Consider the following 18,575-nt stretch of genomic DNA (forward strand, 5'->3'; position numbering starts at 1 on the left):
TTATGGAAAGTTATGTTACCCCATTGGCCCATTGGCCTAATTACCCTGGTTAAACCCATGTTACCCATCTTTGGTTAGTCCCTAGAATGTTCTCCCTCTCTGTCCCTCCATTGGCCCTAATTTACTGCATTCCTCTGCCCCTGTTTCCCTATTATCTGACCCGACCCTTAACTCCTCCTTTGCCCCATTTTCCCCCATATCCATTGGACCTTGACCCTCAGCTCCACCCTCACTACCCCATATAAAAGCCCCCTGTGCCCTCAGCTTGCAGCCTGTCTTTGCCCCTGGGCCCTGTTCACCTCTGTGCCCTGTTCCTGTACCAATAAACCCAGTTTGCTGCAGATCCTACCCAGACCCATCCTGCCGATTTTGTCAGCTTTATAAAGCAGCCGTGAGCTTCGGGCTCCGGAGTGCCGGACGCTCCAAGGGCCGCGGCAGCGCCAGGACGCTCCAGGCTGGGACAGCCAGGCAGGGCAGGAGGAATCACTGCCCCTTTCCCCTCTCTGCTGCTCCATCTCCCAGCCCAGCATCGCTGCAGGACAGCCTCACTGCCAACGCCATCCTGCCAGGGATGGACTGGGGGGATCTCCTTCCCCTTCCCTCTGCCATGGAGGCAAATCCCATCTTCTTCTTGTCTGCCCTCCTTCCTCTTCTCATTCTGTCCTTCATCCATCCATGTTCCTTTCCCATCTTCACCGGGGAGGACAAGGCCCAGAGATCCCACACGAGGAGGGGCTGCAAACCCAGCCTGGGGAGCTGAGAGGAGGTAAAAGCCTCCCTGTGCTGGGAAGGGTGTGGGGAATGTGAGAAGAGCTTCAGGCAGAGCTCAGCCTATTCCTGGTGCCTCCAAAACCGGCGGTGCCAGATACAGAGATCCACGGGGCAGCAAAGATCCCCCTGCAGATCCATGGGGCTGCAGAGATCCCCCTGCAGATCCATTTGTATGCAGAGATCTCCCTGCAGATCCATGGGGATGCATAGATCCCCCTGCAGCCCCCGGAGCAGCCACGCTGAGCACGGCGATGCCTGAGAGGAGGCTGTGACCCCGCGGCCAGAGGGCCCCGCTGGAGCAGCCTGTCCTGGCAGGACTGACCCCGGGGCACAGTGACCCACGCTGCAGCACTTGGAGGGGGCTGTGCCCCATGGGATGGACTCAGCTTGGAGAAGTTCCTGGAGAGGTCACCGGTGGGAGAGAGCCCAAGGTGCAGCAGGGGAACGACTCCTGTCCCTGAGCAGACGGAGAAGCCCCGGGCCATGAACTGAGCCCGGCCCCATTCCCTGTCTGCGGCACTGCCGGGGTAGGAGGCGCAGCTGGAAGGAGGGAGGCGTGGGGGAAAGCTGCATTTAAGGGTCTTCACTTACTTCTCATTATCCTGCTCTGAGTTTTTGGAGTTTTCTTTCAGAAATATCTCCCCTCCCCCACTCATCCACAGGGTTTGGGGTGGTTTTCTCTTTTTGGGGGAAATCAAAGCGATGCACTGATGCTCCTAATTAGGGGTAGGAGAAGTGAGGCTCCAGGGCTTCCCGCTGAGCCGGAGCCACCGGAGCCGCAGTGCCGAGAAAGCCGTGGCGGGAGCTGCGGAGAAGTTTGTGTTTTCAGCTCAATCTCCCTCGGGCCCGGGCCCGTTCCAGGGCTGTTCCTCAGCTCCGGCTCTGCCCTCACGCAGCCCGGGGCGCCCTGAGAGCGCGGGGCGAGGCTGTGCCGTGTGCAGAGCCCGCCCCTGGCTGGGATTGGGCGATGGTGCCGTCAGTCGTGGTTGTGGCGCGCTGATTGGTGGGAGCGGGGCGGAGCAGGGCCCCGGTGGCGGGCTTAGGGCGGCCGTGGCTGGGCAGCGGCGCCATTGTGGGAGCGTGTGTGCGGTGCCGTGAGCGGCGGCAGCGGCCGGAGCGCGGTGAGGCGGCGGCGGAGCTCGGAGGCGGCCGCAGCGCAGGTGGGAGCCGCGCTGGGTTGTGCGGGGGCTCGGGGCTGGCTGCGGGCCTCGGGGGCGGCAGGCGGCTCGGGCGGGTTCGTTGTGCCGTGTCCGGCGCGTGTTGCCGCTGGCGTGAGGGCGCTGCGGGAGCGGCTGCCCGCGGTCTCCTTGCGGCCGCTGCCTCGGCAGGAGCCGCTGGCGGAGCAGCGCTGGCTCGGCCCGGTTGCTGTGGCTGGGACAGAGGGGGCTGTCCCGTGCCCGGGGCTGTGCGGGGAAATTGCCGTGGCCGGAGGTTTCTGTGCGCAGAGGAGACAGAGGAGTCCTGTAAAAGTGACTTTATTGCTGAGCAGAGGGAGAGGCCGTGAGGCATTTGCCGTGCTCTCTCTGCCATTGTTGTAGTTCTCAGCCTCCTTTGTATCCTCATTTTCCCGGCTCATCTCCCTTTGCCCACTGGCTGAGGTACTTGGAAGATTCAGACTTCCCGATCCGGTTACTGCATGTCCTCGTTAATGTGCATCCCCACTTTCGTATAACAGTTGTTTTTCATGGCTCTGTAAAGTCTTTGTTCTTCTCGTGAAGAACAAAATTCCTGAAGTTTAGGAATTTTAGCGGGACTTTCTGTGAGCAGCAGTCCCTGTTAATTAGTAACATTTGTTGAAACTGATGGTTTCTCCCTTCCTTATCTATGAGTCCCTGACCCAATCTCCAGGCAGATTCACTCAGTGAATGTTTTTTCTTTTTAATTATATTTTCTTTTTATTTTCAGTTTTTCTTCTCTTTTTTCCTTACTGAGTCTTCCTTGGTTTTGGGATTATTCTCAGTGCCCTCATTCCCTGTCCTTCTGTAGCCGTTTCTGGATCGGAGGCCTGGCTGCCACCTGCATCCCCTCACTCTGCTACTGAATGAGCTCCACTCTCAAGGTGTGGAGCATGGTAAAAAGATGAGAGTTGCTGTAGCACATCAGAGGAGAAACAGCATTCGTTTAACCCAGGGTCTGCCAGGGAGCCACAAAACCGTGTCCCATTCCCATCCTTTCCATGTTTGGACCAATACATGAGCTGCTTTCTTGTTTCTTTTGTTATCTGTTTCACCACTTTTCCTTTGTCATCTATTTGCCAACAGCAGTTTGAGTCATTTAATTTTCCACAAATTCCTCTTTTTTCTGCTAACAGATGATCTGATCCCATCCCATGGTTAAGTGTTGTGTTCCTCATTTCAGTGGGTTGTCAGCAGGAATGTCAGGAGCTGGAGCTGTCTGGTTGGTTATTCCGAGGACAGCTTGTAATCTAATGATGCCATTGAAATGAGAAATGGGTTCTGTGGCTCCTGATATGAATTGGTTCGGGTTCCCAGGGCCTGGTCCATGGTGTTATAGGATTTGTTCTGCTGGCCACTCATCTTTTCCCCAATTTTGGCTGCTCTCTCTAGCCAGGGCTACATCAGTTGACTGCTTTGCTCTAATTAAATCAGCCAATAGTTCTAATCACAACTTATTTCCCTGAATTTGTGGTAGCAAAAAATCCCCAGTGCTCTAATATAACCTATATAACTTAGACAGTGACAGCACATGTTGGAGTGGGCAGAGGGATGATTCCTCCCCCCTTATTTATAGTGAAGTTTTCCCAACATTCTCAATTTGCTGTTTCCTTTTGCAGCTTCCCCCGTTTCTGTTGCAGGGTCAGATATCCTCCCCCTGGGCTCTGTCTTGAGCTGTGCAAATTCCATCAGTGCAAGCAGGCAGAGCTTGGGGTGAGGGGCAGAGGGAATCAGCCCAATTCCTGCCCCGGGCAAGAGACCCAGGTGCATTGTCCACACTTTGCCCAGCAGTGTTCATTTGCATTTCTAAAGCTCCTCTGGAGGCTGCCTGGAATGGAGCTTCTCTTCCAGGGCAGCCATCTGGTGAGTCACATGTGGCCCCCCAAGAATCTGCTGTGTTTTAAATAAAAGTATTAACTATTTACGAGTTCAAAGTATTACGGTTAAAGCTCTTCAGTTCTACAAATGCACCATAAAGGAGAACTTGGAAAAACCCAGACCAAAAATTGATTCTTACACTTCTGTCCAAAACACACCTGACAATATAAAGTGGGAAGTATTATAAAAAGTTATTATCATTTTGTTGTCTTATCACTGAAACTGCCGGGAAAACAAAAACTCTCCAAGAATCTCTTTAGTGTTAGAGAGTCAAGGCATTCCTTGGTTCTGACCTGGATGTGCAACAGAAATAATTTCTTTCACAAATAGCCCGGCTGTGCAGAGAAAATCATTCCATGCCATGTGAATTTTACTAGATTTTTCCTCAACTTTATGTAGTCGGAACCATTCTAAATCCACTGCTTTAATATTCATTGCTTCCAAGTTGTGTAAGGTTTTAGTATTTGGTTTCCTGTTGGATCCGGATTTCTTCCCCTCTGATGTGAATTCGGTCTCCACACTCCTGGATTTCCTTCTCAGCCTTTTCCAGCCCAGGTGTCTCCAGCTCTGCCGGGGGCAGTGCCTGGGGTAGCTGTTGGTTGCTGTTTGCTGCTGGGCAATGTTGATGTTTGGATGCTGGTCCTTATCTCTGTGGGTGTCTTTTGAGCTATTCCCAGTCTGTTGGGATGTTAAACTCATCTCCATTGAGTGGTATAGCAGCCCTTAAATAAAACCTTTAAAATTCCTTTCCCCAAGGCAAACCTTTGACTAGAGAGACCCTTCTGAGCAGAGAAATAAGATTTAAAAGAAATAAACTCGGTACATTTTGCAGCAGTGCAATGGCAGGCAGCCCAGAGTGTGGGTGTCAGTGAGCCCCAGAGTGGAATTGTGCCGTGGTGTTCCCCAGCAGCTGTGGCAGTGCAGGCCCAGCCAGCACAGAAGCTGCAGCAGTGGCAGCAAGGCTTGGCCCCAGGGGCTGGAGATGGCAGAGGAGGGTGGCCAGGATTGCAGAGGATTCCAGGCGAGGATCTGTGGGCAGGCGCAGGGGCTTGGCCCGCTGTGGAGCCCTGGCTGCTGCTGCGTTGCCTTCAGGGCAGGCTCAGGGGCGGCCTCCCATCCTCCTGCTGCGGGCGGGAAGTGCAAATCTCCAGGGCTCCAGAGCCCTTGAGGCCAGGCTGAGGGGTCCCCCCGTGTTGAGCTGTTCTGGCGGCTGTTTCTGGCCTCAGGGACACTTGGCATGGGCCCCTTGGCCACCAGTGGTGCTGCTTTGCACTCCTTGGGCAGGAGCCGATGTCCTGGCTGGGTGTTGGCAGCAGCAAAGTGTCAGGGCAGGCTCTGTGCCAGCCCAGCTTCCTGTGGGAGAATATCCCTTGATATCTGCTCCAGTGGTTGCTGAAGCAGTGAGAATTGCTTTTGCCCCCCTGTTAGGTGCCATGGTGTCAGCAGAAGATATTGAAGCCTTCCTGCTCAGGGCATTTCAGTTCCAGGCTCTCACAAGCACCCACAGCTGTGCGGGTTGAGCTGAGCATGGGGCGGTGACCTGTGCTGTGTCTGATTCCCCTTCCTTAATAACAGCCTGTCTTGTAGCTTTTTTCCCTTCTGCTGCCCTTGCAGAGCCATCCACAAACACATTTTCTCCCTCAGGCCAGGGAATGTCCCATCATCAATCTGTTCCAGCCTGTGTCTGGAGCTCTGTCCCTTGAGTGCAGGCCTGGGTTCCTTGCCAGCCCCTCTCCAGGCTGTTCAAACAGGAGGCTGGGTTAAACCCTTGCCCTGTCCTCAGTTCTAAATCTTCCTGTGCCATTGAACAAGTTTCATACTGTAATAACCGAGCCCTGCTCATCCGTTTAGAGGCTTTTTAGGTTGTCAGAGCTTTAACTTGATGCCAGACTTGAAGTATAAGAGGTCCTATATAGGGTCAAATATTTTAGCTCTAGAACACGTTTGGCAAGACCCTGTTTAATATCCACCTATAATTAAAATTCATTTTCCCTGTCTGGAAGTGCCAGGCCAGCAGCCTCAGTTAATCTTCATTTTGACACTTGAAAATGGTGTGTTTCCTCCTCCTGTCCATCCATCCAGTTTGTTGACTGGCAGGATAGGAGTGTTGTAGGGAGACATCCCTGGCTCCAAACGCCCTGCCTTTAACAGGGACTCAATACCAGGCTGTGAGCCCTTCCTTCCCTCTCTTGGAACAGGGTATTGCTTGTCCTGGTTGCTTTAAAGTAATTTGTAGAGGCTCCATATCTAATTTTCCCTCTTTTCCTGGGGCTGCCCACACTTTGGGGTACACTTCAGCATGGGCCTTGTCAGATTTTGGCACAAAGGTAGAACAGAACTGACCTCTGTATCCCTTTTGCAGTATTAAAACCCAGCTCACAAATTCCTTCCTAGTTAATTACAATCACAGGAGGAAGAAAAAGCAATTCATTTATTTCTGATCTATCCCCCACAGCTTCTAATAGTGGTTGAACAAATCATACCTGCTCATCTTTCCCACTCATTCCCTTAAAAAATAAAACATTCCTTTACTATTTTCCCCCTAGGTCTAAGATTCAGAGTGGATTGAGAGGCCCCTGTGTCCATCAGGAAATGCCTCCTCTCAATGCAGACCCACCCTGAATGTTCTCAAGGGCTGCAGTGTGGAGGGTCCCTGGTGTGATGGGAGCTGTGACAGCCCTGCCAATCCATGTCCATCAAGGGGTGGACTTGCTGGTCCTGAGGGTGCTGCTGTCTGTGCTTGCAGTGTCCTTGTGCCCTGCAGCTGGAGCCCTGGTTCCTTGCCAGGGGCTGTTTGGGTGGGCTCTCCCCTGCCGAGGAGGGCAATGCCTCTGCCAGGTGCTTGTGGCCGAGCCGTGCCCTGGGTGCTGGGGCCCCCTTGGGCCCTGGGGTTGATCCCTCAGGGGCTGTAGGAGCTGTGCCCTGGCCTTTGCCTTCAGCTTGGCCTTTTGCTGCTCCCTTCTTGCATTCACCTGCGGTGCCTTTGTGCCCAAGTGCTGCAGGGCCTTCTTGTGCCCCTTCTGCAGCCCCCCTCAGTGCCTGTGGGTGCTTGTCTTGCTTTACAAGAGAGGTGTCTGCTGGGGAAGGCAGAAAAAGCCTCTCTTGGAATGGAAAATGCAGACCGCCTCCATCTTAATATTTAGAATAGTGAAATCAAGGGACTCTAAGGCAAAGACATGGGAATAGGAATACCAGTTCTTTACTAGTGTGTATAATAAAGCAAACAAACACCAACAGCTGCGGCACTGACAGCAAACAGAGCCCGGACCCAGTCCCGGCCTTTGGGCTGCGGCGCTTTGCCCTTGGGTGCAGTTCCGGCACGGCCGGCAGGGGCGCTGGTGGCTCCTGCGGGGCGGGGCAGCGCATCCCTCCCATGGGAACCTCTCTGAACGGGAATAGAGCAATCCCTTCATCTAACTCTTTCACTTTTTTACCTTCTATAGCCTTTCTCCTGTGTTTTGAGAAAGAATTTGGAGAGGGCTGCTTTTTAACTGAGCTCCTAGTGTTTCGATAAGGTGCTTCCTGTGGAGAGAGTTTCCCTGGTCTGCTGGAGCTGTGGTTACCAAGGGGCCGTAACTCAGAGCAGGACAGGGTCAGGGGAGGATATCCCGCCGAGGCTCGGTGGGAGTGTGGGCAGGGTCTGCTGCCGGAATCAGCAGAGGGGGATCTTCCTGTGGAGCCTGAGGCGGAGCGTGGGTAGCCCCCACATGGCTGGTGGCGGCTGATCCGGCAGCTGCCGGCAGAGCAAAGGCAGGTGGGAGAGCCCAGCAGCAGCGGCGGTGCCCAGCGCAGGTGGCACGGGCAGGGCAGCCGGGGATGGGATGGCTGGGACCCCCCTGGGTGCGGTGGGCGCGGTGACCTCGGAGCAGGCGGCAGGACAGAGCAACCCCCATCTTCCCCAGCATGGCCGGCAGAGCGGCCGCGGGCCAGGCAGTGGGAGCAGGGCACACAAATTGAGCGACAGCGCCGGGGCAGGTGGAGCTGCCCTGGGCAGTGAGGCCACACCTGGGATGGAAACCGGGGCAGGCGGAGCTGAGGCAGGCAGCGAGCCGGGACCTGGGACAGGCGCCTGGGCCGCGAACGGAGGGGGCAAGACCTGCAGAGGATCCCACTCTCTTTATGGTTTTTCCTCGTTCCTCTCCCTTTCATTTCCCCTTTTTCTTTTCTAGTTTTTTCTCAAGTGTTTCTCATACTTTAAATATTTTTATTCTCCTAAAATCTCCTGTCTAACATGTGGCATATTGTCTTTCTTCTAGATTAAAAGGGTTTTTTTTACAAATATATCCAGAGCCTTACAAATCTAAACTTCTGCATGGAAACTTTGAAATGGTCAACCAGCTAACTCATGACCTCCAAATGTTGTTTTTCTCTTCACCTTTTTATTTCTCCTTTGGAAAATTAAACATCTCTCAGGTACTTGCTTTGCTACTCCAAAAATCCCAGTGCACCCATACTCCCTTAAAAATGATCACACAAAGCTTGAGTACCCCAGTGGGTTTTCTGATGCAAGTCTTCTAATATTTTCCTAGTAAGCACATTTTATTATGAAATTGTCTTCCATCGAGAAGTTTCCATTTCCCTGGTTTATCTTTTTCACTTCCTATCTTGTTTAATTCTTTTTTCTCAGCTTCCCTAAACTTTGGAATTTCCAGCTTTTCCTCCTTTGGAGTTATTATTAACGTAACTCTTTTATCTCCATCTTCTACTGCATCCTTAGTTGTGATGTTCCCCAGTTTGCCCAGTTTGCCTCTCCTTTGGCCCGGGCCGGGTTCCCCCCACCCGCAGTGGCTGGGAGCAGCCGAGAGCCCCGCGCTGCCCATCCCGACCTGTCCCGGCTCCATCCCCGCTCCTGCCGCGGCTGCGAGGGCTGCAGGAACAGGGCACCGAGGGTGTGGCTGCTGCTGGGGGAGGAGGAGGAGGGAGGGAAGGGCAGGGATGAAGGGGGAGGAGGAGGTGGGGTTAGGGAGGAGGAGCAGGGGGAGAAGGGATGGAAGAGAAGCGGTGGAGGTGGAGAGAGAGCAGCAATGGACGGAGGAGGAGGAGGTGGGGTTAGGGAGGTGGAAGAGGAGAAGATACGGAAGAGCAAGGATGGTAGAGGCGAAGGAGGTGGAAATAAGACAGAGAAGGAGGGGGGAAGGAAGGGGAGGAGCGGGATGAAGAGGAGGGACAAAGGCAGATGGAGGCTGAGCTGAGGGAGCCACGCTGTCCATCCCTGCCTGAATTCGCAGCCCCCACCTGTGGGATCATCGCCCCCCATCGCACCCATGAGCGGAGAGAGGGAGCTCGGCCCGGATATCCCGGAGGGTCCCTGGGTTGGGGTTTTTGGGGGGATGTTTAGAGAATGAAGAAGTCCAAGGCTGAGCGGAAAAGGCCCCTTGGGGGGACATCGGGGGGTGGCAGTGGCAGCTGCCGGCAGAGGCAGCCTGGAGGAGCAGAGCCCTGTGTCCCCCAGGAGCCCAAAGGGGGGAGCCCAGAGAGGGGGGAGCGCCGCCATTGGCGGGAGCCTCAAGAGCCTGGAGAGGGGCAGGGGGGACTCCTTGGAGCCACTGCAGGCCAGAGCAGAGAATGAGGGGAGAAGGGAGCCTGGGAGCCCAAACAGCCCCGGCATCCCGAAATGGGGAGAGTGAAGCAGGGGAAGCTTTTGGCATTGCTGGGACTGCCAGCAGCCTGGGGAGGGCGGGCACCAGGCACAAGGGGGACCCCCAATCCAAGCGTGACCCCCGAGCAGCTGGGACAGGGGGGAACCCCTGAAAAGCAGAGGGGAGGAACCAGGGACGGGGAACTCCTGGGAGGCTTTTTCAGGGCTGAATCTTGGTGTTTGGGAGGTTTTTCTGGAGCCTAGATGGCCAGTGGCTTGTAGAGATGGACTCGGGCAGAGGGAACTTCAAACTCAACATTCTCATCCCTTTTATTCCCCAAACCAGGATTTCCCTTTGCCAACTTCTTGGAGGCTGCGAGGAAGATGCCTGGGACACTGAGGAAGGTGAGGAGGAAGTCAGTGTCTCTGGATTCTTAAAATCAGAGGGTTTTGGGAAAGCTGCAAAAGACAAGCCTCAGAGACATTAGAACTGATTTGAGCTTTGCAGCAGCCAATAGATTGGTCAGCAGAATAATTATATAAGAAGTAGAAATTAAGGAGAAATAGAACAATGGTCTGTGTGCATCAACGCTTATCTAGAATAACTCCCTGACCTGCGGAAAAGTGTATCTAGCAAGATGTTGGGAAGTCCCAAGATTAATAATGGAGCTCTGTGCATTGTGTTTTAAGGCTTACAAGCAGGTATTGTATTTGAAATAAGCAAGCATTGTTTTAACTGTCAATGTGCTTATAGTGCTTGGATAGAACTAATGTCAATATGCTTTTGCTTTGTATGATTGGTCAAAAACCTTTTAAAGTAAATTTTAATGTGAAGTTCTTTTTCTGCTACTTGTGATATGAGCTGCTGACATTTTGCCATTGTCATAACCAAGTAATGAGACAGATGTTGGAAAATCACATAGCTCAGGACGCATTCCCAGCAGTCCAGTCCTGTTTGTGATTTGTGCACAGCCCCGAGCTGGCGATGAGTGCCCCTTTCCCCTCTGTGCTGCTCCATCTCCCAGCCCAGCACGGCCCCGGCTGCAGCTCAGGCCTGGGGGGATCTCCTTGCCCTTGCTTGTGGCACGGAGGCAAATCCCATCCTGTCCTTGTCCTTCCTCCCCCAGAGCAGGAGCTGAGCATGGAGAGCAGGGAGGACAAATGCCCGCGGCAGAACCTGGTGGAAGAGGCCGTTTTGAGCGGCTCCACGGCGCAGGAAGCCAACAGGGAGGAAAAGCCCCGGAGATGCCGCACGAGGAGGGGCTGCAAACGCAGCCAGCGGGGATCTGAGGGGGAAAGAGCCAGCCTGGGCCGGGAAGGCGGCCGGAGACGGAGCCAGAGCTCAGAGCTGGTGCTCCATGAGCAGCTCCCTGGTGGGGAGAAGCCCCACACATGCGTGGAGTGTGGGAAGAGCTTCAGGTGGAAAGGCGACCTGATCAGGCACCAGAGGACCCACACTGGGGAACGGCCCTACGAGTGTGGGGAGTGTGGGAAGAGCTTCAGCGTGAGTGGCAATCTGACCACGCACCAGAGGATCCACACTGGGGAGAGGCCGTACAAGTGTTCTGAGTGTGGGATGTGCTTCAGTCTGAGCTCCACCCTGGTCACGCACCAGAGGACCCACACTGGGGAGAGGCCCTATGAGTGTTCCAAGTGTGGGAAGAGGTTTAAGACCAGCTCCCATCTACTCCAGCACTATCGGATTCACAGGGAGGAGAGGCCCTTCCAATGCCCGGACTGCGGGAAGGGATTCAAGCACAGCTCCTCCCTCATCACCCATCGGCACATCCACACAGGGGAGAGGCCCTACGAGTGTGATAAATGCAGGAAGAGGTTTCCGACCAGCTCCTGTCTCCTGCTGCACTATCGGATTCACACAGAGGAGAGGCCCTTCCGCTGCCTCGACTGCGGGAAGGGATTCAAGCACAACTCCAACCTTGTCACCCACCGGCGCATCCACACTAGGGAGAGGCCCTACGAGTGTCCCCAGTGTGGGAAGAGCTTCTCCAGCAGCTCTAGCTTGACCCAACACCAACGGAGGCACTACTAAGGGAAGCCCTGCGAGTGCCCCGAGTGCGGGCAGAGCTTCGTGCGCTGCTCCAGCTCCATCCCCCACTGGAGGAGGCACTTTGGGCACAGCCCTGGTGACTCCCATTCCCTGTGATCCATGTTGAGAACACACCTGGCTGCTTCTCCTTTTGGTTTGGCCTTAATTTTCCTCTGCTTCACCTTCATCCTTTAAAAACACCCAAAACTGGATTAAATGAAGGAAATTGATCGAATATATCTGACGTTGCATAATTTCTCAGTTGTTTTAGAGGGAATTTAGGATTTGGGGACAGGTTCTGTGTGGAGTGCTGCTGTTGCTAAGAGGCAGGAATTTGATCTCACCCTTCTTGTATTGCTAAGAACTCCTCCCCTGACCCCAACCCCAATTCCACCCTTGGGATATCCTATAAAAACTCCACGGCTCTGCCTTTGCCCTGTCTTTGGGTTTGGGCGTCCCATCCCCCTCCGAGGTAAATTTGGGGGTCCCATTCCCCTCCCAGCTCAATTTTTGGGTCCCGACTCTCTTTTCCCCGCTGTCTCCTTTCCAGTTGTTCCCCCAATCCCCTCCCCTGTGTTTGGTTTTGGGTGCTCCAGGCCCGTCCTGCTCCTTTTTTGGGTCCTGACCCCATTTTGGAATAATTTGGGGTCCCCAGCCCATCCCCAGGGTCACCTTCCCCCCCCCCCCCCCCAAATTCCGCTCCTGGCAACTGATGAGTCATCAGCGAGACACGCTTTGATTGGCTGGAAATTACCCTGCGCGGTCTCTGAGTATTTACTGCAGTGGGAGGCCTTGGTCTGTGCCCGGCAAGTGATGAGTCAGAGTCGGGCCGGGCGCTGATTGGCTGAAAATCGCTGGATGGGGCCAGTGCTCTGAGTTTGAGCCCAGCAACTGGATCGTCATCAGTGCCTCATGTTGTGATTGGTCGGGATAATTTTTGGGGTGGGGACCGGAGGAACTGGGGTTTCTTGAGGTTTATTTGGGTTTATTTAGGGTTTGTTTGGGGTTATTCATGGACTCTTTAGGGTTTTTCTTGGGTTTTACTTGGTTTATTTCTGTTTATTTGGGGTTATTTGGAATTATTTGTGTTTATTTGGAAGTATTTGGGTTTGTTTGTGTTTATTTGGGCTTATTTGGAATTATTTGGGGTTCTTGGGAGTTATGTTGGTGTATGTGGGATTTTTTTCGGTGTACTTGAAATCACTTGGGAGTCTTTGAGTTTAATTTGGATTTTTTTGTTTGTTTTTTTCTGGGTTATTTGGATTTGTTTGGGGTTATTTGGGGCATTTTCAGGTATTTGGAGTTTTTTGGGGGTTCTTTGGGTTTTATTTCGAGTGTTTTGGGGTTATTTAGGTTTTTTGGGGTCATGTGGGGTCAAAAAACCCGGGAATGTTTCTCCTGCAAAGATCCTTTGGATTTTTAAGGAATTTTTCCTTAAAAATCTGAGAGTTTTTCCCCAAAAAACCGGGAAAGTCCTTTAAAAATCCCAGAGTTTTGCCAGCCAATAGCAGCGCACCCCACCCCAAACCATCCAATCACCACGCTTCATCTCTCACACTAACCAATCGTGGCGCACCCCACCCCAAACCAACCAATCACCGCAGGTATTCCCTCAGGAACACCGGCCTTCCCGTGCGCGGATCCAACCAATCACCGCATGCCTCCCCACTGCCCGCCTCTCGCACGCCGAATCAACCAATCACTGCAGGTCTCCCCTCACCTACTCCCGCCTCTCTCCAGCTGAACCAACCAATCACCGCGCGCCTCCCCTCGGCAAAGCCCGCCTTCCTCGCCCCTCTCCTGTCAATCACCGCGCCCTCTATCAAACCAACCACTCACCGGGCATCTCCCCTCAGCAACTCCCGCCCTCCCCGCGTGTCTCCAGCCAATCGGAGCCGAGCCCAAAGCAGCGCCCCCTGACCCCGGGGCCGGGCATGGAGCGGGCGCCCCCTATTCCCTCCCCCCCACGGGACCCCCTCAGGGACCCCCGGGAGCCGCCCCGGGCTCGGGCAGGTCCTGCGGGAGGCGCTGGAGAGAGCGGGGGAGGCGCTGGGAGAGGACGGGGGGCTCCGGGAGCTGCTGAGGAGGTGCAGGGACAGGTGAGGGGTCCGGGAGGGGTCGTGAGGGGAATTTGGGGAGGGCTCTTGAGGATATTTGGGGGGGATTTGGGGAGGGTCTGGGGGGAACTTGAGGGGGTTTTAGCAGGGTCTGGGGGGGCTATGGGGGGAATTTGGGGAGAGGTCCTCGGGAGGTGTCACGATCCGTTCTCACGGACGGGTTTCGTGATGGTTCATGGATTTGATCTCAGGGTACAAAGAGAACTGACACGGTACAAGGGGGTTTGCAATGATAATCGAAACAAATGCACCTTTATTGAATGAGCACAGCAAAATGCGATAGAGGGATTAAGGGAGAGAAAAAGACAGAGGAAGAGAGGGATTAGGGCTGCCAAACGTAGAGACAAAGTCCTTTGGTCCAGTCCAGTCGAGGATCCGCCTGTTGCGTCGGGGAGATCTCGAAGTCTCTCGCTAACTCAGAGGTTTTTATTATGATAACTCTATTGGAAATTGTGAGGATGGGGAAACAGATACAATAAGGAATAGATGTAACAGGTTGTCCATGCTCTCAGCAGTAACCGAGAGCCATTGTCTTCTTGGTGCAGGGGTCACAACCTGCAGGCAAATATCTCGCTTTGGTCAGCTTGCCTCCCCCACACACCTGCCCCGGGCTGGGGGTTTCAGTCCCGGTCCTTGGAAGGAGCAGAGGAGCCTTTTCACATGGGGGTTCCATGTCTCAGTCCTTGATGCAGAGGCTCCTTCCATCTCAGTCTGTCTATCCCGGTGGTTGTAAAACAGGTGAGGGTCTTCTGTGGGGGGACCACCTGAAACTCAGGAGAAGTCCAGCCAGGCCGAGACGTGGGACAGCTCCCAAGGCTGTTGTTGCACAAAGGGCACGGTGCCCCCTTATTACAGTGTCCTGAGTGGGTCGCTGCTGGTGAGAGAGAGATGGTGAATCTTGTTTCTAGATCAGAAGGCTGAATTTATTGATATATAATATATAATACATTATAACTATACTAATAAGAATAAAGAGAGAGGTTGCAGAGCTGCTAAGCTAAGCTAAGAATAGATAGAAAGAATCTATAACAAAGTTGTGCCCAAGGACTCGGTCCCCGGCTTGCATTATGTGATTGGCCCTTAATTATAAACAAGAAGCATGAGCCAAACAAGAAACCCCTGTTGCATTCCACAGCATCTGATAATAATTGTTTACCTTCTCTTCTGAGGCCTCTGGCCTCCAGAAGACGCAGAAATCCAAAAGAAAGGATATCTGTGAAGAAATGTCTGCGATACCCCCTTCTTCTTCTCCTCGGGCTCAGTGTAGCACACAGCAAACAACACGTGTGAGAACAATGGCTTAGCAACGCTCTCAGATCTAGGGCGTTGTTGGCATGTGACTTTCTCCTTTGGAGCCAGAGATTTAAGACAGGGGCGGTCTTTTCTTAGTGGTCCCCAAATGACGATCCTGAGGCAGATGAGGGAAAATTCGGAACCGACTCTCTCAAAAATATAAAATTATTTTTTAAATTATATAAATTTAAGTTATATGATGTTTTCATAAATAAAATAACATTTTATTAAAATTAAAAAGTATTAGTTATTTTAAATTAATTAGATATTCCTAACAAGGGTTGAGCTCTCCCTCCCTGCTCAGTGCAGGATGTGGGGAGGGGGAGATGCTGACGGGGCCGGGGGGGGCTGCAGCTCTGGGAGGATGGATAAACGGCGAGGCACACGCTCCGCCACGGCGGGAACGCCACCCCTGGCACCCGCCCTGACCTTCTTGCGCAGGGAGAAGCCGAGCCCCAGCGCCAGGAAGACCGAGCCCAAGACGAACCTCCCGATGCCCGTCAGCATCTTGCTGCAGGCAGCGTCCGGCGGCATCTCTGGGGTGTCCGCAGGGCTCAGCACCCCCAAAACCTCTCACCGACACCCTGAGCCCCTCCCAGCACCCTCCCTGTGGCCCCCAGCCCAGCCAGGACCCCCTGAAACCTCCCTCTGATCCCTTTTTGTCCTGGCCAGGAGCCATCAAAGCCCCTCCCGTCCCTCTCAGCATCCCACAGCCCCCTCCCAGGTGCCCCCAGCGCCCCAGGACCCCCAAAGCCTCTCGCAGTCCCTTGGCAGCCCAAGCAGGACTCAGCCAGAGCCCTCCCAGTCTGTGCTCAGCACCACCGAGCTCATGGCGAGCCCCGCTTTGCCATCGCCGATCTCCTTCCAGCCCCTCCGGGCTCACTGCGATCCCTCCCAGTCACACCCAGCACCCCCAAACTCCCTCCCAGTGCCCACCAGGACCCCCCCAAGCCCATCCCACCCTCCCCAGCATCCCCCAAACCCCTGCCCAGCCCTTGCCCAGGCCCCAGCCCCTCTCCCACTTCCAGCCCGGCTCTCTCCAGCTCCCTCCCAGTGGCTCCCAGCACAGCCCAGCGGCTCTGCCAGCGCCCCCAGGGGCTCCCCCGTACCCCAGTGCCGCCTCAGGGGCTGCTCCAGGCTGACGTGCTCCACCTGGCAGCTGTAGCTGAGCCCGCGCCGGGGGTGGGTTTCCAGCAGCACCAGCAGCTGGTAGGTCCAGTGCCCGTTGGGGACCACGTCGGTGGCCACCACGTGCTCCGAGAGCTCCTGCTGGCCCTGGAACCACCTCACCTGGATGGCAGCAGGGTAGAAATCCATCACGGAACAGAGCAGGCGGCCGGGGCCGGGCTGGGAGCTCGACGGAGGCATCAGCGAGATGGACACGCTGGGGGGCACTGGGAGAGACAAAGAAAGAGAAAGCGGGAACACACTGGGATCAGCTGGGGGACCCTGGGAGAGAGAGGGGAGGGCTGGGATGGGCTGGAAGGGAACTGGGAATAGAGTGGGAGGGACTCGGAATGGACTGGGAGGGACTGGGGGCTACTGGAAGGAACTGGGAATAGACTGGGAATTGACTTGGGGAGCAGGGATGAGACTGGGAAGGCCTGGGAGGAGCTGTGGTGGCACTGGGAGCAACTGGGAGTGAAGTGCGCGGCACTGGGCGGCCGCGTCCAGCGCGGGGCACTCGGCGCTGGGGATCTACCAAGGAACAGATGAGTCATCAGGGGTACGCGATCTCATTGGCTGGGAAGCGTCAGCTTAATGCGTGGCTGAAATGGACGCGGGAGGGAGCCCTGGGAGGCACTGGGAGGGAATGGGGGGAACAGGAGGCCCCGGGGATGGGCACAAGGAGGGCTGAGGGCTCTGGGGAGATTCTTGGGGAGGTTTTGAGGGGCTCCAGGGTCATTGGGAGGGTAGGGACCAAGGGGACACGCTCTACTCCACGCTCACCTCGGCGCTCCACGGTGATCGGGGCAGCAATCTCGTAGTTGTGCCGGCACCTGTCCACGTGAGCCCGCATGAACACCATTATAGCCGGGTCGCTGTTCTACTTCTTGGCATTCTTCTCCCCTAAGGGGGTGAACCCCACAAAGTGCCCAACGTCGCTGTCGAACGTCACGAACTGCTCCCGGTTGTAGATGAACCTTACCACCAACCTCACCTTCTCAGTGCCGTTAATGAAGAGACAATCGGCCTTATGCATCCACTGGAACACCCCTGTGAGTGCAGCACACAGCTCAGGGATGTGCTCCCCTCAGCACCCCCCAGCATCACCCCTAGAGCACCGGGGCCCATCCCGGATCCGTACTCAGCACCCCCTGTGCCCCACAGCCGCCACGGGACGCTCCTGCCCGCGCTGCCGCTTCCTCTTTGCCGCCCTTCCCCCATTTCCCCTTCCACATCCTCTCCCACATCCAGCCACTCCCAAATCACTTTTCTAGCCCCATTTCCCCATAAATCCCCCAATCTCCGGCCTTCTCGGGCTCAGTTTTGGGGTCATCCCTCCCCTTTTCCCCCTTTCTTCACCCTCTCCCACCCCTCCCTCTCCTCCCCCCACCCTTCAGCCCCTCCCGCTCTCCCTTTGGGGGTCCCCTCCTCCTCCCCCTCCATTCCTGGCGCCTCCCTTCCCCTCTTTTCCCCCTTCTCCCCCCCTGTCCCAGCGCCTCCCGCCCCCCGCTCACCCGAGAGCTCCGCGCCCGCAGCCGGGGGGGCTCCCAGCACCACCAGTGCCACCAGCAGGGCCCCAGCTGCCGCCCCTCGCCCCATGGCCGGGGCCGGGCAGGGAGCAGCAGCCCCAAAGCAGCCGCGCTGCGCTGGGAGCGCCAGTCCGGAGCAGGGCGGGCTCGGCAGCGCCGCGCGCTCTCATTGGCTGCCGCCGCTTCTGGGCAGCGATCGGCCACGGGCTCTGCCCGGCAACCGATGAGGCAATCCAACGCCCCGACCTCTCATTGGCTGCGCTGCCTCCTGCCTTCGCTGCCATTGGCTGAGGCCTTTCCGGGACCCTGCAGCCCCGGGCTGGGGGTTTTTTGGGCAGGGGGAACCTTGGGGCGCTGGGCAGGTGGGAGCTCAGGTGAGCCCAGCAATGCGTGCCCAGGTGCGCGGCATCTCAGGGCTGCCCGTGGCGAGCGGTGACGCTGGCCAGATGCCAGGCACCCCCAGAGCCGCTCTGTCCCTGCCCCCGCAGCCGCACAGGGACAGAAAATGGAACCGAGGGTTCCTGGCTGGGGACAAGGACCGGGAGAGATTCCTCAGCAAATCCCGCACGGGCACAACAGACCCGGCCTGGGCACACGGAGGGAATTTATTACCAACCAAATCACAGCAGCACAAGGAGAAGGGAAAGAAATCTCTCCAACACCTTCCCCCTACCCAACACGGATCAGCCAGAACAGGGGTCACCAGGGCTCTGCCCAACGGGGGTCACTGGGGATCATCCAGCGCGGATCCTCCCATGGGGGATGGAGCTGGAGCAGCGCACGAAGCGCTTCCCACACTCGGGACACTCGCAGGGCCTCTCCCTGGTGTGGAAGTGCTGGTGAGTGACGATCTCTGAATCCCACCTGAAGCTCTTCTGACATTCCAAACACTCCTAGGGCCGTTCTCCAGTGTGGATCTTGTGGTGCTTGCTGAGGTCAGAGGTCCCACTGAAGCGCTATCCACATTCCCCAAACTCACAGAGCCTCTCCCCAATGTGGATGTTCAGGTGTTCCATCAGG

The 18,575-nt window shown here is 55.6% G+C and overlaps 1 protein-coding gene and 1 pseudogene across 1 annotated transcript; one reads left to right on the forward strand and one right to left on the reverse strand.

Moving 5' to 3' along the window:
- The first annotated feature begins 1,814 nt into the window (after window positions 1–1,814).
- LOC131570286 (zinc finger protein 239-like) lies at window positions 1,815–11,780 on the forward strand. The gene is made up of 3 exons (XM_058822651.1): window positions 1,815–1,931; window positions 9,749–9,807; window positions 10,530–11,780. The coding sequence occupies exon 3, from the start codon at window positions 10,544–10,546 to the stop codon at window positions 11,450–11,452; it is 909 nt and encodes a 302-aa protein (XP_058678634.1). The 5' UTR covers window positions 1,815–1,931; window positions 9,749–9,807; window positions 10,530–10,543; the 3' UTR covers window positions 11,453–11,780.
- A 2,108-nt stretch (window positions 11,781–13,888) lies between these two features.
- On the reverse strand, window positions 13,889–17,685 carry LOC131570196 (class II histocompatibility antigen, B-L beta chain-like; annotated as a pseudogene).
- Window positions 17,686–18,575: the final 890 nt, after the last annotated feature.

Source organism: Ammospiza caudacuta, chromosome 33, assembly GCF_027887145.1.
Source record: "Ammospiza caudacuta isolate bAmmCau1 chromosome 33, bAmmCau1.pri, whole genome shotgun sequence".
NCBI lineage: Eukaryota > Metazoa > Chordata > Aves > Passeriformes > Passerellidae > Ammospiza > Ammospiza caudacuta.